General features: G+C 46.7%; 1 protein-coding gene across 1 annotated transcript; it reads left to right on the top strand.

Annotated features, from left to right (window-relative positions):
• The first annotated feature begins 13,273 nt into the window (after window positions 1-13,273).
• LOC119945980 (zona pellucida sperm-binding protein 3-like) lies at window positions 13,274-16,314 on the top strand. The gene is made up of 9 exons (XM_038767313.1): window positions 13,274-13,600; window positions 14,715-14,833; window positions 14,939-15,042; window positions 15,120-15,297; window positions 15,376-15,496; window positions 15,565-15,656; window positions 15,745-15,878; window positions 15,976-16,101; window positions 16,186-16,314. The coding sequence occupies exons 1-9, from the start codon at window positions 13,274-13,276 to the stop codon at window positions 16,290-16,292; spliced, it is 1,308 nt and encodes a 435-aa protein (XP_038623241.1). The 3' UTR covers window positions 16,293-16,314.
• Window positions 16,315-23,762: the final 7,448 nt, after the last annotated feature.

Genomic DNA, 23,762 nt, shown 5'->3' with positions numbered 1-23,762 from the left:
CCCAATCGCGGAGATGAGCAGGGCAAGGGATGCAGCAGCTGGGCATCAGGGTGCCCGGGAGAGATAAGCAAGGTAGGAGGACGCAGGGATGCAGGTCAGGTGGAGCACGGGGTGCCCGGCCTCCAGCCTCCTATCGGGCGAGGGCCGGGCGTCATAGCAGAAGGGATCAGACCGCGCGGGACAAGGGAAATGCACCAGAGAGAAGGAAGCCAGCCCAGATTCCTCCGCTCTGTGACCTTTCCCGGAGCCTCTGCCAACCCTGAATTTCCAGAAGCTGCTCGCCCCTCCGTATTGGAATGATGAGGATGATGATGGCATTTATTAAGTGCTTACTATGTGCAAAGCACTGTTCTAAGCGCTGGGGAGGTTACAAGGTGATCAGGTTGTCTCCCAGTCTTCATCCCCATTTTCCAGATGAGGTGACTGAGGCCCAGAGAAGTGAAGTGACTTGCCCAGAGTCACACAGCTGACAACTGGCGGAGCCGGGATTTGAACCCATGACCTCTGACTCCAAAGCCCGGGCTCTTTCCACTGAGCCACGCTGCTTCTCATTGATGGATTGATCGGTCGACTGTTTGGGTGGGAAAGGGAGCAAAGACCAGCGAGGAGCTGGAAACAGGGCCAGGACACAGATATTAATAATTGTGGTATTTGGTTAGCACTTCCAAGCCCTGTCTTAATCACTGGGGTAGATCAAGATAATCAAGATAACCAGGTAGGAAGCAGTCCCTGTCCCACACAGGGCTCACGGTCTAAACAGGAGGGAGAACAGGTAGTGAAACCCAGTTTTACAGATGAGGAAACAGAGGCCCAGAGAAGTGAACTGAGTTGTCTGAAGTCACACAGCAGGCAAGTGGCAGACCTGGGATTAAGGAGACGAGGTCTCCCGTCTCCCAGGCCCAGGCTCTTTCCAAAAGGTCATTAAGACTTTGAGCCCCATGTGGGATAGGGACTGTGTCCAATCCAATTTGCTTTTATCCACCCCATTGCTTAATACAGTCACTGGCACCTATTAAGCACTTAACAACTATCACAATTATCCTTATTATTGGGCCACGCTGCATTAGCGGGTGAACAGGGAGAGATGGGAAGGGAAACTGGAGAGGTGCCCATTGCCATTTCTTTGGCACTTTTCCTGGTGAAAGCTCAAAAGAACTGAGATGGGTTGTCGCCCAGCCTCCTGAGCTGAAGTCAGGCCCCCGTACCTCCCTGGAAATGGTGGGAGAAAGGAAAACCGAGCATCACTTTCGACCACAGCTCAGTCTGCGGCAGAGGCAGGGATGGGAGAAGGACCGTCGTCCCTGTCTTAGACCCTAACATTCGGTCCAAGTCAGGAGAGCGAAAACTCCTCATTACTGGCTTCAAGGCTGTCCATCACCTTGCCCCCTCTTACCTCACCTCCCTTCTCTCCTTCTCCAGCCCAGCCGGCAAACTCCGCTCCTCCGTCGCTGCTAACCTCCTCACTGTGCCTCATTCTCTCCTGTCCCGCCATCAACCCCCAGCCCACGTCCTCCCCCTGCCCTGGAATGCCCTCCCTCCACACATCCACCAAACTTGCTCTCTTCCTCCCTTCAAAGCCCTACTGAGAGCTCACCTCCTCCAGGAGGCCTTCCCAGACTAAGCCCCCTCTTTTCCTCTGCTCCTTCTCCCCTCCCCATCGCCCCGTTTCCCTCCCTCTGCTCTACCCGATTAATAAAGCACTGCTATATATGTGTACATATTTATCATTCCATTGATTTTATTAAAGGTGTGTATATATCTGCAACTCTATATTGGTGCTATTGATGTCTGTCTACTATCATCATCATCATCAATCGTATTTATTGAGCGCTTACTATGTGCAGAGCACTGTACTAAGCGCTTGGGAAGTACAAATTGGCAACATATAGAGACAGTCCCTACCCAACAGTGGGCTCACAGTCTAAAAGGGGGAGACAGAGAACAGAACCAAACATACCAACAAAGTAAAATAAATAGGATAGAAATGTACAAGTAAAATAAATAAATAAATAAATAGAGTAATAAATATGTACAACCATATATACATATATACAGGTGCTGTGGGGAAGGGAAGGAGGTAAGATGGGGGGATGGAGAGGGGGACGAGGGGGAGAGGAAGGAAGGGGCTCAGTCTGGGAAGGCCTCCTGGAGGAGGTGAGCTCTCAGCAGGGCCTTGAAGGGAGGAAGAGAGCTAGCTTGGCGGTCTAAAAGGGGAAGACAGAGAACAAAACCAAACATACCAACAAAATAAAATAAATAGAATAGATATGTACAAGTTAAATAAATAAATAAATAAATAGAGTTTTGCTTTGTTTTGTTGTCTGTCTCTCCCCCTTCTAGACTGTGAGCCCATTGTCGGGTAGGGATTTTCTCCTTTGGCTGCCGAATTGTACTTTCCAAGCGTTTGGTACAGCGCTTTGCACACAGTAAGCGCTCAATAAATACGATCGAATGAATGAAAGAGAGCACTCACTGCTGACCTCAGAGGTCAATGCATCTTCACTAAAGCCCTCTCGACCTATCTGGAGTAGTTTTAGAGGACTGTAAACGCGGGGAAGGTGAAGATTCCTCTCCCTCCCTGACATCGGTTATCTCTGATGACCTCAGAGCCCAAACCTGCTTGGATTCTAGAGGCCGATCAGTCTGGGGGAGTCGGGCCTCCCACGAACCAGACAGACTAGTAATAATCGCAGTATTTCTTAACCGCTCCCTAAGTGCCAAGCACGGGGCAGATACAAGATAATCAGGTTGGACACGGTCCCTCTCCCATGTGGGGCTCGCAGTCAGGAGGGGAGGCGCTGAATCCCCATTTTACAGTTGCGGAAACTGAGGCCCAAAGAAGCGAAGTGACTTGCCCGAGGTCCCGCGTCTGGTAAACGGGCAGCATTACTTCTATTAATATTAATTCTATTATGGGAAGCAGCTTTCATTCATTCATTCATTCAATCGTATTTATTGGGCGCTTACTGTGTGCAGAGCACTGTACTAAGCGCTTGGGAGGTACAAGTTGGCAACATATAGGGACGGTCCCTACCCAACAGAGCCCGGGCTTGGGAGTCAGAGGTCGTGGGTTCTAATCCCGGCTCTGACATTTGTCTGCTGGGCGACCTTGGGCAAGTCGCTTCACTTCTCTGTGCCTCAGTTTCCTCATCTGCAAAATGGGGATTGAGACTGTGAGCCCTTGTGGGACAGGGACTGTGTCCTACCTGATCGCCTTGTATCTACCCAGTTCTTAGAACAGTGCTTGGCACATAGTAAGCGCTTAACAAATACCATCTTCTTCTTCTTCTTCATTAATAATATAATTTTAGCATTTGTTAAGTGCCTACTATATGCCAGGCACTGTTCCAAGTGCTGGGTTAGATACAAGAAAATCGAGTAAGCGCTTAATAAACACCGTAATTATTATTATAAAGACCACCCCCCCAAGGCTCTCCCCCACCTCTCCAAGCAGCGTGGCTCAGTGGAAAGGGCCCGGGCTTGGAAGTCAGAGGTCATGGGTTCAAATCCCCGCTCTGCCACTTGTCAGCTGTGTGACTTTGGGCAAGTCACTTCACTTCTCTGAGCCCCAGTCCCCTCATCTGTAAAATGGGGATTAAGACTGTGAGCTCTCCATGAGACAACCTGATCATCTTGGATCCTCCTCAGCGCTTAGAACAGTGCTTGGCACATAGTAAGCACTTAACAAATGCCATCATCCTCCTGTTCTGATGACTCAACACCCGTGTCCACAGGTTTTGTTTTGTTGTCTGCCTCCTCCTTCTAGACCGTGAGCCCGTTGTTGGGTAGGGACCGTCTCTAGGAGTTGCCGACTTGGACTTCCCAAGTGTGTAGCACAGTGCTCTGCACATGGTAAGCACTCAATAAATATGATTGATTGAATGAATGAATGAATGAATTGTTGGGTAGGGACCATCTCTGTATGTTGCCGACTTGTACTTCCCAAGTGCTTAGTACAGTGCTCTGCACACAGTAAGCGCTCAAGAAATATGATTGGATTAATAAATGAATGAATGGGTGGATGGATGGATGGATGGATGGATGGATGGATGGATGGATGATCTCTGACTCCAAAGCCCGTGCTCTTTCCACTGAGCCACGCTGCTTCTCCACTGTGAGCCCGCTGTCGGGTAGGGACCGTCTCTATATGTTGCCAACTTGTACTTCCCAAGCGCTTAGTCCAGTGCTCTGCACACAGTAAGCGCTCAATAAATACGATTGAATGAATGGATGGATGGATGGATGAATGGATGGATGGATGGATGAATGGATGGATGGATGGATGGATAGATGGATGGATGGATGGATGGATGACCTCTGACTCCAAAGCCCGTGCTCTTTCCACTGAGCCACGCTGCTTCTCCACTGTGAGCCCGCTGTCGGGTAGGGACCGTCTCTATATGTTGCCAACTTGTATTTCCCAAGCGCTTAGTCCAGTGCTCTGCACACATTAAGTGCTCAATAAATACGATTGAATGAATGGATGGATGGATGGATGAATGAATGGATGAATGGATGAATGGATGAATGGATGGATGGATGGATGACCTCTGACTCCAAAGCCCATGCTCTTTCCACTGAGCCACGCTGCTTCTCCACTGTGAGCCCGCTGTTGGGTAGGGACCGTCTCTATATGTTGCCAACTTGTACTTCCCAAGTGCTTAGTCCAGTGCTCTGCACACAGTAAGTGCTCAATAAATACGATTGAATGAATGGATGGATGGATGGATGAATGAATGGATGAATGGATGAATGGATGAATGGATGGATGGATGGATGACCTCTGACTCCAAAGCCCGTGCTCTTTCCACTGAGCCACGCTGCTTCTCCACTGTGAGCCTGCTGTCGGGTAGGGACTGTCTCTATATGTTGCCAACTTGTACTTCCCAAGCGCTTAGTCCAGTGCTCTGCACACAGTAAGTGCTCAATAAATACGATTGAATGAATGGATGAATGGATAAATGAATGAATGGGTGGCTCCGTGGCAACAGCACGGGCTTTGGTGTCAGAGGTCATGGGTTCAAATTCCGGCTCCGCCAATTGTCAGCTGGGTGACTTTGGGCAAGTCACTTCACTTCTCCAGGCCTCAGTTCCCTCTTCTGTAAAATGGGGATGAAGACTGTGAGCCCTCCTTGGGGCAACCTGATCACCTTGTAACCTCCCCAGCGCTTAGAACAGTGCGTTGCACATAGTAAGGGCTTAATAAATGCCATCATTATTATTATTATTATGGATGGATGGATGGATGAATGACTTTTAGACTGGGACTGTCTCTAGATGTTGCCAACCTGTACTTCCCAAGCGCTTAGTCCAGTGTTCTGCACACAGTAAGCGCTCGATAAATACGATTGGTTGATTGAATGAATGAATGATTGATTGATTGAATGAATGATTGATTGAATGAATGAATGAATGAATGGATGGAGGAATGAATGGATGAATGAATGAATGAATGGAGGAATGAATGAATGAATGGATGGATGGAGGAATGAATGAATGAATGAATGAATGGATGGATGGATGGATGGATGGATAGATGGAGGAATGAATGAGTGAATGAATGAATGGATGGAGGAATGAATGAATGAATGAATGGATGGATGGATGGATGGATGGAGGAATGAATGAATGAATGGGTGGAGGAATGAATGAATGAATGAATGAATGAATGAATGAATGAATGAATGAATGAATGAATGAATGAATCTGGCGCGGGAGCGCCACCTGCTGCTTGGCAATGGGAACACGTCAGACGATCTGTCATCTGTCACGGAATTCCCTGCAGGAATCCCAGATGGCCTGGCTTTTGGGGATCCGACCTGAGGATTCCCTCTTTTCCCACCTGCAAATCCCGTGGGCCCCCGTTCAGGGCTGTTCCCTGTCTCCGGGGGACACACGCAATCGTAAATACCATCATCATTATTATTATACCCTGAGCTTGGAGGGATTGCTTTGTCGAGCTGGGAGAGAGGATCAGGGGAACCATTAAAACAAATCCCCTTATCCCCCACTGCTTCCAAATTTCAGCTCATCCCGGCCTGTTTTCCCTAGACTCCCCCTCCCCGTGGGGATTTTGGGCGGATTCACAAGAGGTTTGGTCACTGTTTCCTCTCATAACCCCGGAGTGAGGGAGTGGAAAAAGGACCTGGACTCTTGGGGAACATCAATTAATAATTATAACAAGAAGAATGATAAGGATGGTACAATTTGTTAAGCACTTACTTTGATAATAATGGTATTTGTTAAGCGCTTACTATGTGCCAAGCACTGTTCTAAGCGCTGTGGGGGTTACAATAATAATAATAATGGCATTTGTTAGGTGCTTATGTGCCCAGCACTGTTCTAAGCGCTGGGGGGTTACAATAATAATGATAATGGCATTTGTTAAGTGATTAATATGTGCCAAGCACTGTTCTAAGTGCTGGGGGGATACACTAATAATAATAATAATCATAATGGCATTTGTTAAGTGCTTACTATGTGCCAAGCACCGTTCTAAGCGCTGGGGGCTTACAATAATAATAATAATGGCATTTGTTAGGTGCTTATGTGCCAAGCACTGTTCTAAGCGCTGGGGAGGTTACAGTGATAATAATAATGGCGTTTGTTAAGTGATTAATATGTGCCAAGCACTGTTCTAAGTGCTGGGGAGATACACTAATAATCATAATAATCATAATGGCATTTATTAAGTGCTTACTATGTGCCAAGCACTGTTCTAAGCGCTGGGGAGATACAATAATAATAATAATGGCATTTGTTAAGTGCTTATGTGCCGAGCACTGTTCTAAGCGCTGGGGGGTTACAATAATAATAATAATGGCGTTTGTTAAGTGATTAATATGTGCCAAGCACTGTTCTAAGTGCTGGGGGGATACACTAATGATAATAATAATCATAATGGCATTTGTTAAGTGCTTACTATGTGCCAAGCACTGTTCTAAGCGCTGGGGGGTTACAATAATAATAATAATGGCATTTGTTAAGTGCTTATGTGCCCAGCACTGTTCTAAGGGCTGGGGGGGTTACAATAATAATAATAATGGCGTTTGTTAAGTAATTAATATGTGCCAAGCACTGTTCTAAGTGCTGGGGGGATACACTAATAATAATAATAATCATAATGGCATTTATTACGTGCTTACTATGTACCAAGCACTGTTCTAAGCGCTGGGGGGATACAATAATAATAATAATGGCATTTGTTAAGTGCTTATGTGCCAAGCACTGTTCTAAGCGCTGGGGGGGTTACAATAATAACAATAATAATGGCATTTGTAAAGTGCTTATGTGCCGAGCACTGTTCTAAGCGCTGGGGGGTTACAATAATAATGGCGTTTGTTAAGTGATTAATATGTGCCAAGCACTGTTCTAAGTGCTGGGGGGATACACTAATAATAATAATCATAATCATAATGGCATTTGTTAAGTGCTTACTATGTACCAAGCACTGTTCTAAGCGCTGGGGGGATACAGTAATAATAATAATGGCATTTGTTAAGTGCTTATGTGCCGAGCACTGTTCTAAGTGCTGGGGGGATTACAATAATAATAATAATGGCGTTTGTTAAGTGATTAATATGTGCCAAGCATTGTTCTAAGTGCTGGGGGGATACACTAATAATAATCATAATAATAATGGCATTTATTAAGTGCTTGCTATGTGACAAGCACTGTTCTAAGCGCTCGGGGGATACAATAATAATAATAATGGCATTTAAGTGCTTATGTGCCAAGCACTGTTCTAAGCGCTGGGGGGGTTACGATAATAATAATAATGGCGTTTGTTAAGTGATTAATATGTGCCAAGCACTGTTCTAAGTGCTGGGGGGATACACTAATAATACTAATAATCATAATGGCATTTGTTAAGTACTTACTATGTGCCGAGCACTGTTCTAAGCGCTGGGGGGGTTACAATAATAATAACAATGGCATTTGTTAGGTGCTTATGTGCCGAGCACTGTTCTAAGCACAGGGGGGGTTACAATAATAATGATAATGGCATTTGTTAAGTGATCAATATGTGCAAAGCACTGTTCTAAGTCCTGGGGAGATACACTAATAATAATCATAATGGCATTTATTAAGGGCTTACTATGTGCCAAGCACTGTTCTAAGTGCTGCGGGGGTTACAATAATAATAATAATGGCATTTGTTAAGTGCTTATGTGCCCAGCACTGTTTTAAGCGCTGGGGGGTTACAATAATAATAATAATGGCGTTTGTTAAGTGATTAATATGTGCCAAGCACTGTTCTAAGTGCTGGGGGGATACACTAATGATAATAATAATCATAATGGCATTTGTTAAGTGCTTACTATGTGCCAATCACTGTTCTAAGCACTGGGGGGATACAATAATAATAATAATGGCATTTGTTAAGTGTTTATGTGCCGAGCACTGTTCTAAGCGCTGGGGGGGTTACAATAATAATAATAATGGCATTTGTAAAGTGCTTATGTGCCGAGCACTGTTCTAAGCGCTGGGGGGTTACAATAATAATGGCGTTTGTTAAGTGATTAATATGTGCCAAGCACTGTTCTAAGTGCTGGGGGGATACACTAATAATAATAATCATAATCATAATGGCATTTGTTAAGTGCTTACTATGTACCAAGCACTGTTCTAAGCGCTGGGGGGATACAGTAATAATAATAATGGCATTTGTTAAGTGCTTATGTGCCGAGCACTGTTCTAAGTGCTGGGGGGATTACAATAATAATAATAATGGCGTTTGTTAAGTGATTAATATGTGCCAAGCATTGTTCTAAGTGCTGGGGGGATACACTAATAATAATCATAATAATAATGGCATTTATTAAGTGCTTGCTATGTGCCAAGCACTATTCTAAGCGCTCGGGGGATACAATAATAATAATAATGGCATTTAAGTGCTTATGTGCCAAGCACTGTTCTAAGCGCTGGGGGGGTTACGATAATAATAATAATGGCGTTTGTTAAGTGATTAATATGTGCCAAGCACTGTTCTAAGTGCTGGGGGGATACACTAATAATACTAATAATCATAATGGCATTTGTTAAGTGCTTACTATGTGCCGAGCACTGTTCTAAGCGCTGGGGGCGTTACAATAATAATAACAATGGCATTTGTTAGGTGCTTATGTGCCGAGCACTGTTCTAAGCACTGGGGGGGTTACAATAATAATGATAATGGCATTTGTTAAGTGATTAATATGTGCCAAGCACTGTTCTAAGTACTGGGGAGATACACTACTAATAATAATAATCATAATGGCATTTATTAAGGGCTTACTATGTGCCAAGCACCGTTCTAAGCGCTGGGGGGATACAATAATAATAATAATGGCATTTGTTAAGTGCTTATGTGCCGAGCACTGTTCTAAGTGCTGGGGGGGGGGGAGGTTACAATAATAATAATAATGGCGTTTGTTAAGTGATTAATATGTGCCAAGCACTGTTCTAAGTGCTGGGGGGATACACTAATAATCATAATAATCATAATGGCATTTGTTAAGTGCTTACTATGTGCCAAGCACTGTTCTAAGTGCTGGGCGGTTACAGTAATAATAATTATGGCATTTGTTAAGTGCTTATGTGCCGAGCACTGTTCTAAGTGCTGAGGGGGTTACAATAATAATAATAATGGCGTTTGTTAAGTGAATAATATGTGCTAAGCACTGTTCTAAGTGCTGGGGGGATACACTAATAATCATAATAATCATAATGGCATTTGTTAAGTGCTTACTATGTGCCAAGCACTGTTCTAAGCGCTGGGGGGATACAATAATAATAATAATGGCATTTAAGTGCTTATGTGCCGAGCGCTGTTCTAAGCGCTGGGGTGGTTACAATAATAATAATAATGGCATTTGTTAAGTGATTAATATGTGCCAAGCACTGTTCTAAGTGCTGGGGGGATACACTAATAATAATAATAATAATCATAATGGCATTTGTTAAGTGCTTACTATGTACCAAGCACTGTTCTAAGCGCTGGGGGGGTTACAATAATAATAATAATGGCATTTAAGTGCTTATGTGCCGAGCACTGTTCTAAGTGCTGGGGGGGGGGGGTGTACAATAATAATAATAATGGCGTTTGTTAAGTGATTAATATGTGCTGGGGGGATACACTAATAATCATAATAATCATAATGGCATTTGTTAAGTGCTTACTATGGGCCAAGCACCGTTCTAAGCGCTGGGGGGATACAATAATAATAATAATGGCATTTAAGTGCTTATCATCATCATCATCAATCGTATTTATTGAGCGCTTACTATGTGCAGAGCACTGTACTAAGCGTTTGGGAAGTACAAGTTGGCAACATGTAGAGACGGTCCCCAGCGCTTAGAAGAGTGCTTTGCACATAGTAAGCACTTAATAAATGCCATTATTATTATTATTATTGTTATTATTATTATTTTAATTAAGCATTCGCTGTGTGCCAGGCACTGTACTGAGCGCTGGGGTAGAGGCAGGTTGATAGGGTTTTCCAATGGTATTTGTTAAGCACTTACTATGTTCCAGGCAAGCTCAAAGTCTAGAGATGAGCTCACAATTTAGAGGAAAAACTCCTTACCATTGGCTTTAAAACACTCCACCCGCTTGTCCCCTCCTACTTTACCTCTTTGATTTCCTACTATCAGTCAATCAATCAATGCTACTTCATTCATTCATTCATTCAATAGTATTTATTGAGCGCTTACTGTGTGCAGAGCGCTATACTAAGCGCTTAGAGAAGCAGCGTGGCTCAGTGGAAAGAGCACGGGCTTTGGAGTCCAGAGGTCATGGGTTCGAATCCCGACTCCGCCACATGTCTGCTGTGTGACCTTGGGCAAGTCACTTAACTTCTCTGAGCCTCAGTTCCCTCATCTGTAAAATGGGGATTAAGACTGTGAACCCCACATGGGACAACCTGATCACTTGGTATCCCCCCCCAGCACTTAGAACAGTGCTTTGCACATAGTAAGAGCTTAACAAATGCCACTATTATTATTATTATTATTGGGAAGTACAAGTTGGCAACATATAGAGACGGTCCCTACCCAACAGCGGGCTCACAGTCTAGAAGGGGGAGGCAGACAACCAAACAAAACATATTAACCAAATAAAATAAATAGAATAAATGAGCACTTACTATGTGCAAAGCACTGTACTGAGCACTTGGGAGAGTACAATATTAACGTCCGTCTTCCCCTCTAGATTGTAAGATCTTTATGGGCAAGGGAACGTGCCTGCTAATTCAATCTATCAGTTGTATTAATTCTGTTGTGCTGTGCTCTCCCAGGTGCTTAGTACAGTGCTCTGCACATAGTAAGCACTCAATCAATACCGCTGATTGATCGGTTACAATACCGCAGAATTAGCAGACATGTTTCCTGCCCATATCAACTATAACCCAACCTGCACACTTCGCTCATCTAAAGCCAGTCTAACTCACCGTGGCTTGATCTCCTCTCTAGCCGCTCCCCTCCTGCCTCTGGCCTGGAATGTGAGCCCCTTCCCCCAGGTCTAAGGTGGGATTCCCAACTTGTACTTCCCAAGCGCTTAGTCCAGTGCTCTGCCCACAGTGAGCGCTCAATAAATACGATTGAATGAATGAATGAATGAACGGATGAATTCCCCAGCACCCCATGATGTACTAGACTGTGAGCCCGTTGTTGGATAGGGACCGTCTCTATATGTTGCCAACTTGTACTTCCCAAGCGCTTAGTACAGTGCTCTGCACACAGTAAGCGCTCAATAAATACGATTGATTGATTGATTGATTGATTTACTATTCTATTTATTTTATCTTGTTAATATGTTTTGTTTTGTTGTTGGTCTCCCCCTTCTAGACTGTGAGCCCGCTGTTAAGTAGGGACTGTCTCTATATGTTGCCGACTTGTACTTCCCAAGCGCTTAGTACAGTGCTCTGCACACAGTAAGCGCTCAATAAATACGATTGATTGATTGATTGATTGATTTACTATTCTATTTATTTTATTTTGTTAATATGTTTTGTTTTGTTGTCAGTCTCCCCCTTCTAGACTGTGAGCCCGCCGTTGGGTAGGGACCGTCTCTATATGTTGCCGACTGGTACTTCCCAAGCGCTTAGTACAGTGCTCTGCACACAGTAAGCGCTCAATAAATACGATTGAATGAATGAATGAATGAATGAATGAATGAACAAATACCGTAAAGAAAAGAAAGGGGGAAACCGTTGTTGGGTAGGGACCGCCTCTATATGTTGTCGACTTGTGCTTCCCAAGTGCTTAGTACAGTGCTCTGCACACAGTAAGCGCTCAATAAATACAAATGAATGAATGGATGGATAATAATAATAATTTTGGTATTTGTTCAATGCTATGTGCTAAGCACTGTTCTAAGCACTGGGGAGGATACAAAGGGATCAGGTTGTCCCGTGTGGGGCTCACAATCTTCATCCCCATTTTCCAGATGAGGGAACTGAGGCCCAGAGAGGTGAAGTGACTTGCCCGAAGTCACGCAGCTGAAAAGTGGCAGAGCCGGGATTCGAACCCATGACCTCTGACTCTCAACCCCGGGCTCTTTCCACTGAGCCACGCTGCTTCTCTGATTGTGCTTCTCTGATTCTTCTTCTAGGCTGTGAGCCCGCTGTTGGGTAGGGACTGTCTCTATATGTTGCCAACTTGTACTTCCCAAACGCTTAGTACAGTGCTCTGCACACAGTAAGCGCTCAATAAACACGATTGAATGAATGAATGAATGAATGAATGAATGAATGAGTGTTTGCCGTAATGCACACTTCTGACCAGCAGGTGGCAATAGTGGGCGCTGTGTTCATTCATTCAATCGTATTTATCAATCAATCAATCATTCAATCGTATTTATTGAGCGCTTACTGTGTGCAGAGCACTGTACTAAGCGGTTGGGAAGCACAAGTCGGCACAGTGGGCTTATTTATGGAGCGCTTACTGTGTGCAGAGCACTGTACTAAGCGCTTGGGAAGTCCAAGTTGGTAACATATAGAGACGGTCCCTACCCAACAGGGACCTATGTTGCCCACTTGTACTTCCCAAGCGCTTAGTCCAGTGCTCTGCACGCAGTAAGCGCTCAATAAATACGACTGAATGAATGAATGAATGAACAGCAGGTTGTAGCTCTTGCCAGCAGGGATGGGAAGCGTTGGATGCTGGGAAGCTGGGAGGGAGACAGCTGTGATGGATCAGGGATTTGGGGGAGGGGATGGTGGGTGGGTGAGTATAAAGGCCGCAGGGGAAGGGGCAGTCTGGATGGTTGGCCTGTGCCCACGAAGCAGACGACATGGGGCTCCTGAGCCGATTGCAGGCTGTTCTTCTCTTCTGGGTGGTATGGGAGGGGTGCTGTGTTGACCTCCTTGGGTTCCCTGAAAGCCCCTTCCCCTGGGCTCAGCGGGATTTGGGGCAGACTCCACCCCCGGCTGTGACTGTGCGCTGTGAGGAGGCTCTGCTGGTGGTGACCGTGCAGAGGGACCTGTTCGGGACCGGACGGCTGGTCCGGGCTGAGGACGTGACGCTGGGCCTGGCTGCCTGTCCCCCTATGGACTCTGACCCCATGGATACCACTGTCACCTTTGAGATTGGGCTCCATGAGTGTGGCACGGAGCTGCAGGTGAGGCTGGGGAGAGGAGGCTCATCCCCCTTACGGGAGAAACAAACTGAGACCCTATCTGGATGTGGCTCGGCAACTGTTGGCTGCCCTGCTCTGGGCAGGAGAGAATCGGGAGACCCACTTGCTGAAAAGTGGATGACGGATTTGCTGGGTGAGATCCTTGACCTAACAGTGATACTAGTGTGACCAGTCCTGATCAAAAGGGCTGCACACTTGGCTGGAGTTGTTCCCAGAAGCTGAACAGTGACCAGGTATTCTGTTCCAAAGTCCTGGCTATTTGGCTGGGTTTCTGGGAGAAGATTCTTCATGTGGGATCCAATCTTCCAAACTGCTGTGGGAAACTAGCTCCATTTTGTAGAACAGGTAGCTTTACTTACTGTTCTCATGAAGGAAGAAAAATCTTTTCAGCTCATTAGGGCAGCTGGGTTAAATTCATCTAAGAGGCTGTTGAAGGCTTGCCCTATCTAACCACCTGAGACCTGCTGAAGCTCTTAAGGGGTCAAAAGTCCCCACTCAGTGCATGGCCGTTTCCCCTCCATTGGGCTCCAGACCTGAGTTTCCAATCAGGACTAAAAGCCTCTTCTCCCCTCCCCACCCCAAACATACAAAATGGAGTTGGCAGCTACAGTTGAGACCTGCCCACCTAACCCTAGCAAGCTTTCCTCTCCTACCCCGGGATGGAATGACCCTGTCCATGACACCTCTGCCCCTTCCACTCACCCTGCAGGCTCATAGGAACTGGATGAATTCCCATCCAAGGTCTTGTCCACTCCCATTCTGGCCTGAGCAGTGAAGACCAGTCAGCTTTAGCCTCTAAACTGGAAAGTTTGAGGGGGTGGGGGGCAGCCAGGGGGAGAACAGTCCTACTGAAAAATATCCTTTAGGGGTGTTAAGTTGGAGGGAGAAGCAGAATCAGTGAATGGTGTGTATATATTGAATGCTTACTGTGTGCAGAGCACCATACTAAGCACTTCAAGTATAATGCAATAGTTTGTAAACACATTCTCTGCCCCCAACAAGTTTACAATCTAGAGGGGGAGAGCTTTCATCACCAACTGTTGCTCAAAGCCCACACCTGAGCATGAATCAAGACAGTCTCCTTGCTCTCTTCCAGATGACATCGGATTCGCTGATCTACAGAACCGTCCTCTACTACAGCCCGAGCCCAGCCCGGAACCCCCTTATAATGAGGACCAACCCGGTGTCCGTCCCCATCGAGTGCCGCTACCCCAGGTGAGTGACTGCCCCAAGCCCAGGGGGCCTGGCCCACCCTCCCCCCTGTTCTGGAATCCAGCTCAGTCCCTGCCTCCTTTTTTTTTTTTTTTTTTTTTTTTCCAGGAAGGACAATGTGAGCAGTAGAGCCATCCAGCCCACCTGGGTTCCCTTCCACTCCACGCTGTGGGCAGAGGAGAGGCTGGGCTTCTCCCTGCGTCTCATGACCGGTAGGTGGGTGGTCTTGGGGAAGGGAGGAAAAGGAGGCCAGAGGGCACATTCTGATCATTGGGTGGGTATATTCCAGATGACTGGAGCATGGAGAGGAGCTCCCTGTCCTTCCAGCTGGGGGAAATCCTCCACATCCAAGCTGATGTCCAGACTGGCCACCATGTGCCACTCAGGCTCTTTATTGACCACTGTGTGGCCACCCCAACTCCAGACAAGGCTTCCACCCCTCAGTACAGGATCATCGACTTCAATGGGTAAGAGCTGCAGCCCCTTGGGGAGGGGTTGAGTGAGTAATTGGAGCCAGCTGGCCTGACCGTGGTCTCTGTTTCCAGGTGCCTGGTGGACGGGAGATGGGATGAGGTCTCCTCGGCATTCCTCTCCCCCAGACTCCAAGAGGACACCCTGCGCTTCAGGGTTGATGTGTTCAGCTTTGCCGGAGAGCTGGGGAACCAGGTGAATCTCCTTCCTCATCCTAGGCCAGGTTGGGTAGCCAGGGGTAGTTCAAACATCTCTCTCTCTAGATCTTCATCACCTGCCACCTGAAAGTGACTGCTGTGGACCAGACCCCCGATGCCCTGAACAAAGCCTGTTCCTATGACCGAGCAACTGCTAGGTGAGTGTCTTGGGAGATGCAGGGAGCAGAGAGGAGGTGAGAGCTGCCCTGGGGATGACTGGGGGCCCTCCCTCCCCTTCTGTTCCAGCTGGGCTCCAGTGGAGGGAACGAGCACCATCTGCAACTGTTGTGAGCTGGGGAACTGCAAATCCATCCACCGGGCCAGGAGACTTGGCCCTGAAGGCAGGAGCGGGGGAAGGCGCCAGAGGCACGTGGCTTCTGGTAAGAGCCTCAATCTTGCTCCCCTTGCCTCACCACCCCACCCCTTCCCCTTGTTTAAAAACCTGCAGTTGCTCTGACTCACCCCCCTATTGTACAGGCCTCCCTTCAGAAAGGGAAACTGAGGCTGATGTGGTGCTCGGACCACTGGTCATCTCGGACGTGAGCAGAAACGGGGAGTCTCTCCAGGTCAAGCCGAAGGAATCTGCCCCCAAATCACCCCTAGGTAAGGGGCCAGCACAGTCCTGTATCTCCTCTTCACCATCCCCTCCTGGCCCATAGCTCTAACACTCATTTCTCCTCCCATCAGGTGTTCCCCTGGAGCTGATCCTGGCCCTGCTGTCAATGATCGGGGCTGTAGCCCTAATCCTCAGCATCTTCCTCCTCCTCAGACACAAGCCCGGCTCCCCGTTGTGATCGGCCCTTCCTTCGCAATAAAGAATGGAGCAGATCCTGCTTTTTGTCTCGAGTTGATGACGTCTCTGGAGGAGAGGCTGGACAGGAATGAGAACTAGATCCAAAGTAAGCTTTCTCTCTGGGAGCATCTGGCTTAAGCTTCTAGCTGGACATTCAGTGCTTCAGGGAGGGGAAATTTGTCCTGGCTCACATTGGCAACCAATGCCCCAGAGCCACAATCTTGTGCCACAGCGAACAGTGGGATTGGTTTAGATCCTTTTCTTTATTGTATTTATCCCAGGGTTTAGAACAGTGCTTGATACAGTTGCTTAAATACAAGTTTATCAGGGCAGACACAGTCTGTTCCCACTAGGTAGTATCTCACCCACCATTTAAGTGAGCAAACTTTCTCTTGAAAGCAAATCTTTACTCCTTGCAACCTAGAGCAGGGTATCAATGTGGCCTAGTGGATACAACACAGCCTGTATACAAATTCTGGCCCTCACTTTGCTGTGTGACCTTAAGCAAGTCAAAATTTCTCTGGCGGTTAATTACCTCAGCTGTAAAATGGGGAATGCCTAAGTCTCTTGTGGGACAGGGACTGTGCCCATCCTGATTATCTTGTACCTACCCTAGTGCTTAGTATAGTGTCTGGCTCATAGTAAGGGCTTAAATACCATTATTATTGCTATTATAGCAGAAAAGCCAAGATAGGGCCCTGACTTGAGTCTCTGAAGCCTCCCCTTGGTCTTCTATCTCACTCAGGAGGGAGAGGAGCTTCAACCTTGATCTATTATTTGGTGTGGGAGAGCCAGAGTTTTTTAAAACAAAAGAACCAGTTACCATACCAAACTACAATCCATATTGCTGACTAACGGACTCATACTCTCACTTTAGATACCTTCTACTGTGGAGGTGATCCAGGGCTGAGATTTTTGTGGTACAAGAGATGTGGAGGGAACTGAATCTAGTTAAGGGTGTGGATCTGTGCCCTGAAGCTACATTGGGTATGAAGACCACATGGAACATGACTCTGTAAATTTGGAAGGGGTCAAAATATCAGAGGCCTCTGGGGGTTGGGGGAGAACAAGAGAGAGTTGTGGGGAGAATGCTGGTCAGAGCGGGGTTTCAGAATTAGTGAGGCTAGTACAGTGAATAAAGATTAGATCAAGCTGGTGAGGGGTAGTGGAAAGGTGATTTGAAAACATCACTTTTTTTTTTTTTTTTCCACCCTTCCAGACTGAGCTCACTGCAGGCATGGTTTGTCACTGTCGATTTTTTTGGATTATTCTTTCCCTAGGGCTTAGTACAGTGCTTTGTGCATGTTAAGCCCTTAATAAATAAGATTGAATGAACATTCACTTGAACTCTGCCCAGCTCCACTATTTCTCCATCCTTACTGATACCCATGTCCATTGTCTTCACCAGTTTCAGACATTTAACTTCCTTCTCAAGCCCTTTTGCCCCTAATAACCTGGCCACATACTTTTATTGAGAACTGAAACCATCAGGTGTGGCTTCCCTAAAATCTCCCTTGCTCCTTTTCAGTCCCTCCCTTCTTCAACTCTCCCATCTTTCCCATCAGGATCTCAAGAAGAGATCTCCCACCTCCTCAATCCACCCCATCCCTTCCCACTTTAGTAATATGCTTATCCCTGCTGACCACTGTCTCTTTTCCTCTGTCTTTTTTTTTTCCCTTTGCTTTCAAACATGCTCTTGTCTCTCCTATCCTGAAGTCCTTTAACCCCACAACTCACTCCAGTTATCACCCCAACTCCCTCCTATCCTTCTCAAAACTTTGAGTCATCTACAACTGCTGCCTCCACTCCCTCCCTTCCCATTATCTCCTTGACCGCCCCCCCCCACTCCACAGAAACTGCCTTCTCAAGGGTCACCAATGATCTCTTAACAAAATCCAACCATCTGTATTCCATCCTAATGCTCCTCAACCTCTCAACTGCCTTCAACACTCAACCACCCTCTTCTCCAGGGAACATTAGCCAACCTTGGCTTCACTGTCTCTCTACCAACTCTTATGTTGTACTCTCCCAAACAGTACCATGCTCTGCACACAGTAAGCACTCAATTGATTTACTAACCCTGTCCTCTCCTGGTTCTCCTCCTATCTCTCTGATCACTTATTCTGGGTCCTTTGTGGGCTCCTCTGCCTCCCACCCCCTAACTGTAAGAGCCCTTCTATTCTCCATCTACACCCACTCTCTTAAACTCATTCACTCCCATGGCTTCAACTACCACCTCTATACAGGTTATTCCCAAATCTACATCTCTCCTGACCTCAGGACCCCTACTTGGCTATCCCACTGCCACCTCAAGCTAAACATGTCCAAAACAGAACTCATCTTTCCACCAAAACCCTGTCTCCCCCGACTTCCCTGTCACTGTAGACACCCTTCCGGTCTCAAACCTATACCTTGGCATTAACTTCAACTCCTCTCTCATTCAATCTGTCATCAAATTGTCATTCATTCAATCATGTTGAGCGCTTACTGTGTGCAGAGCACTGTACTAAGCACTTGGGAAGTACAAGTTGGCAACATAGAGACCATCCCATCAGCTCTACCTTTACAACACTGGTAAAATCCACCCTTTCCTCCCCATCCAAACTACCATATTAATCCAAGCAATTATCTTATCCTGCCTTGACCACTGCATCAGTCTCTTTGCTGACCTCCTCGCCTTCTGTCTTCCTACTTTTCTGCTGCCTGAATCTTGTTTTCTACAAAACCATTCAGTCAAGTGGCTGCCCATCCACCTCCACATCAAACTCTTTACCAGAGGCTTTTAAGCAATCACCTTGTCCCCACCTAACTTCCTATTACAGTCTTACCTTTCATTCCTCTAATGCCACTATACCCCTACTTCCTCACTAACCTTAGCCCCCACCCTGCCGCTGGCCTGAAACTCCTTTTGTATATGACAGACCATCGCTCTCCCCACCTTCAAAGTTTAAAAAACACATCTCCAAAAGGCCTTCCCCAATTAAACCCTCACTCCCTCTTCTCCCACTCTTTTCTGAATTACCCTTGAAATATGACTTCCATCCTTTGTTCAGCCCTATAACACTTTACATATCAGTGCTTAGAACAGTGCTTTGCCCAGAGTAAGCGCTTAAATGCCATTATTTATTTATATTATAAATACTTATATTTCTATACTATATATTCATATTTGTACATCTCCCCCTCTATAAGCTTGTTATGGGTAGGAAATGTGTCTACCAATTCAGTACTTGCCCAAGTACTTAGTACAGTGCTGTATGCATAAGCAGTCAAATACAAATTCAGTCCTCAAGGAGCCCTGAAGGGAAGGAGGGTGAAATGGCTTCAAAAGATTGGGTGGTGGTTAACAGCAATAAGTAACTGGAGTGGGGGGCAGGGGTTGTGGGCTCCAAAGGGAAAGTGGGATGGAGAGGATGGGATGGCCCGAAAGTAGCCGGGCAGAGGGAAGGAAGGCAAGGAGACCAACTCTTCTCCCCCTTCCCCAGTGATTCTTAGAGTGGGAGGAAACGAGCATGTATCCCCTGTTGCCATGGGGGAGAGCAGCAATGAAGACAGGGCCAGCTGGAGAGAGCCAGGTTGCAATAATGGCAAGAAGGAGGAGTGACTCGATCAGGAATAGATCCAGATGAAGGGAAGCTTTCTCACAATACAGGTTCCCAAGTCATACTTAGCTAGGGAAGAGTTGCGGGGTGGCACAGGGATAGGAAGGGATTGGGTGGGAGTGAACTGATCTAATCCCGGCTCTGCCTGCTGGGACCTTGGGCAAGTCACTTGGCTTCTCTGTGCCTCAGTTACTTTATCTGTAAAACGGGGATTGAGACTGTGAGCCCCACATGGGACAGGGACTGTGTCTAACTTGCTTTGCTTATATCCACCCCAGTACTTAGTATAGTGCTTTGCACGTAGTAAGTGCTTAAAACATCCCACAACTATCATTATTAATCATCTCAGCTCTGACACCTGCTGTGACCTTGGTGAATATCATTTCTCTTAGGCTCATCTGTAAAATGTGGATAAAATACCAGGTCTCCCTCTTCTTTAGACTGAGACAGGGACTGACCAGTGTGCTTATAATGCAACAACCTCATTGCTTACTACAGCACTTAACAAATATCACTATCAGATGACCCCCATGAACTTATCATTGACCAGACCTCTTAAAGAGGTGGGGGGTCTTCCCTTATCTCTTCTCCCCCCCCACCCCATGGCACACCCTACCTTAGCCTTTTTAATCTCCTCCCTATCCCCTTCCCTCCCCAGAAACTCTTCAGAACTCCATTTGACCTAATTCAGTCACTTAGCTTTTTCTTTCCCCATTAGTGAAACCCTGATAGGCCAATTTAATTTGCAACATCCACTTGCCAAGACCTCTCCCCCTTCAAACAGCCTAGCTGGTCATCAAGGCCAGATAACTTTAGAGGATGAATTCAGGTGGCAGCAGTGTGCAACATAAAATACCTCATTTTAGCCTTTAAGGGGAGTGATATATAGGCTAACAGAGCGGGAGTGTCTACACCACAGCCACTTTAGGGCAGGAACCTGACTCATACTGGGCTTGATCTTATTGGTGCAAAGCTAAAATACCCTTAAAAAACTTCCCAGTAAACCCTTTTCCGTCCTGTAGACACCACCTGTGTGCCTTTGGAACGGAAAGGGTATTTTTGATAAACTGTCAGAGCCGTTGTGCCCTCCTAACTCTGCAACCACATAGCCCTTAAAAAATAATTGTGGTTTCAAGTAGTATGTGTTAAGCACACTACTAAATGCTGAGGTAGGTATGGACATAATCAGGTTGGACTGAAACTGGGAGCCCCACTGTGGGAGAGGGATGATGATGATTATTATTATCATTATTATTAATCATCACTGAGTGCTTACTGTATGCAAAGCATTGTACTAAGAGAGCTCTACTGAGAGCTCACCTCCTCCAGGAGGCCTTCCCAGACTGAGCCCCCTCCTTCCTCTCCCTCTCCTTCCCATCCCCCCTGCCTTACCTCTTTCCCCTCCCCACAGTACCTGCATATATGTTGGTACGTATTTATTACTCTATTTTATTTGTACATATTTATTTTATTTTGTTAATGTTTTGTTTTGTTCTGTCTCCCCCTTCTAGACTGTGAGCCCGCTGTTGGGTAGGGACCGTCGCTATATGTTGCCAACTTGTACTTCCCAAGCGCTTGGTACAGTGCTCTGCAGACAGTAAGCGCTCAATAAATACGATTGAATGAATGAATAAGCGCTTGGGAGAGTACTAAAGGAGAGGGAGAAAACGGAAGCAGCGTGACTCAATGGAAAGAGCCCGGGCTTGGGAGTCAGAGGTCATGGGTTCAAATCCCGGCTCCACCAATTGTCAGCTGTGTGACTTTGGGCGAGTCACTTCACTTCTCTGTGCCTCAGTGGCCTCATCTGTAAAATGGGGATGAAGACTGGGCCCCATGTGGGACAATCTGATCACCTTGTATCCTCCCCAGTGCTTGGCACATAGTAAGTGCTTAACAAATGCCATCATTATTATTATTATAAAACCGAGACCCAGAGAAATGAAGTGACTTGCCCAAGATCACCCAATGGGCCGATGGGAGAGGCAGGATTAGAACCCAGGTCCTCCGATTCCTCAATCCATGTTCTTTCCACTATCACCTGCTGCTTCTACTCCGCAGCCCTGTCCTCAGATCCCCTCACTGCTCTTTAGGCCCAAGTGGAGCCATCCCTGACAGTCCCACAGTAAGGCTTGCCGTCGTAGACACCGTTGCCCATCTAAGCAGGCTCACTCTTTAAATGTTGCTGGGGTGTTCCCCTCATCCTCTGAGAAGCAGCATGGCCTAGTGGATAGACCTTAGGAGTTGGAAAGACCTGGGTTCTAATCCCGGCTCTACCACTTTTTTCTCTGCTGCGTGGCCTCGACCCTTCTGTTACCTCATCTGTAAAATGGGGATTAAGATGCTGAGTCCCCATGAGGGACATGGACAGTGTCCAACTTGAAACTGGAGGCTTACGAAGACTCTGATCTTGTCTCATCCTCTCCGACTTTTAACAAGAGCTCGGGCCCAGAAGCCTCTCTCAGGGTTGCACCTGGAGAGTTTCCAGACCTCTACAAATCTTGGCTATGGGAGGGAGAAGCAGAGGCCTACCCATTTCCATTCTAGCTTGGGCAGTGGCTAGCGAATGGAAGGCAATCTGCTACAAGTCAAGACCCACCCATTCTGGGCAGCAGCAGCGTGGAAGAGAGTCGAGGGCGAAGACTGCATGGAAGGAGAAGATGGTAACCGGATTTTTACCAAGAAAATTATGTGGATCCACTACCGGAACGATTGCAGATGGAGATAGGGGCGTTCTGGGAGAGATATGTCCGTGGTGTCGCTATGGGTCGGAAACGACTCGACGGCATAAGACGAGAGGCCCTCACTGTGCCTCGATCTCGCCTGCCCCACGTCCTACCTCTGGCCTGAAATGCCCTCCCTCCTCATATCCGCCAAACTAGCCCTCTTCCCCCTTTCAATGCCCTACTGAGAGCTCACCTCCTCCAGAAGGCCTTCCCAGACTGAGCCCCCCTTTTCCTCTGCTCCTCCTCCCCTCCCCACGGCCCTTACTCCCTCCCTCTGCTCTACCCCTTATCCCTCTCCACAGCACTTGTGTACATTTGTACCTATTTATTACTCTATTTTATTAATGAGCCCATTGTTGGTTAGGGACCGTCTCTGTGTTGCCAACTTGTACTTCCTAAGCGCTTAGTACAGTGCTCTACACACAGTAAGTGCTCAAATATGATTGAACGAACCTCAAACTTAGGTCTAAAACAGAACTCCATTTTCCCACCCAAACCCTGTCCTCTCCCTGACTTCCCCATCACTGTAGACAGCACCACCATCCTTCCGGTTTCACAAGCCTAAACTTGACATTATCCTTGACTTCTCTGTCTCATTCAACCCACATATTCAAATCTATCAGTAAATCCTGTCAGTTCAACCTTCACAACACCGCTAAAATCCTTCCTCTCCTCTCCATCCAAACTGCTACCATGTTAATCCCATCACTTATCCCACTCCTCCTTGATCCGCTGACTTTCCTGCCTCCTGTCTCTCCCCACTCCGATCCAAACTTGGATCATTTTTCTACCGAAAAGTTCAGTCCTTGTTTCCCCACTCCTCAAGAATCTCCAGTGGCTGTCCATCCACCCCTGCATCAAACAGAAACTCCTTACCTTCGGCTTTAAAGTACTCGATCGATTTGTCCCTCTCCTACCTCACCTTGCTACTCTCCTCCTACAAACACCAATCCCCTCACTTGCACCACAATCTCATCTATCTTGCCGACTTCTCTCTCACTTCATGCCTCTGGCCTGAAATGCCCTCCCTTTTCATATCCGACAAACAATTACTCTTCCCACCTTTAAAGACTTATTCAAGGTACATCTCCTCCATGAGGCCTTCTCTGATTAAGCCCTCATTTCCTCTTTTCCCACTCCCCCCCA

The sequence above is a fragment of the Tachyglossus aculeatus genome, chromosome 26 (genome assembly GCF_015852505.1).
Source record: "Tachyglossus aculeatus isolate mTacAcu1 chromosome 26, mTacAcu1.pri, whole genome shotgun sequence".
Taxonomy (NCBI): domain Eukaryota; kingdom Metazoa; phylum Chordata; class Mammalia; order Monotremata; family Tachyglossidae; genus Tachyglossus; species Tachyglossus aculeatus.
This window is presented reverse-complemented; position numbering and strand designations above follow the sequence as displayed.

Coding starts and splice junctions, on each gene's coding strand:
- LOC119945980 (XM_038767313.1), top strand. CDS start 13,274: ATGGGGCTCCTGAGCCGATTGCAGGCTGTTCTTCTCTTCTGGGTGGTA. Junction 13,601..14,714: donor AGTGTGGCACGGAGCTGCAG/GTGAGGCTGGGG, acceptor GCTCTCTTCCAG/ATGACATCGGATTCGCTGAT. Junction 15,043..15,119: donor CTCCCTGCGTCTCATGACCG/GTAGGTGGGTGG, acceptor GGTATATTCCAG/ATGACTGGAGCATGGAGAGG.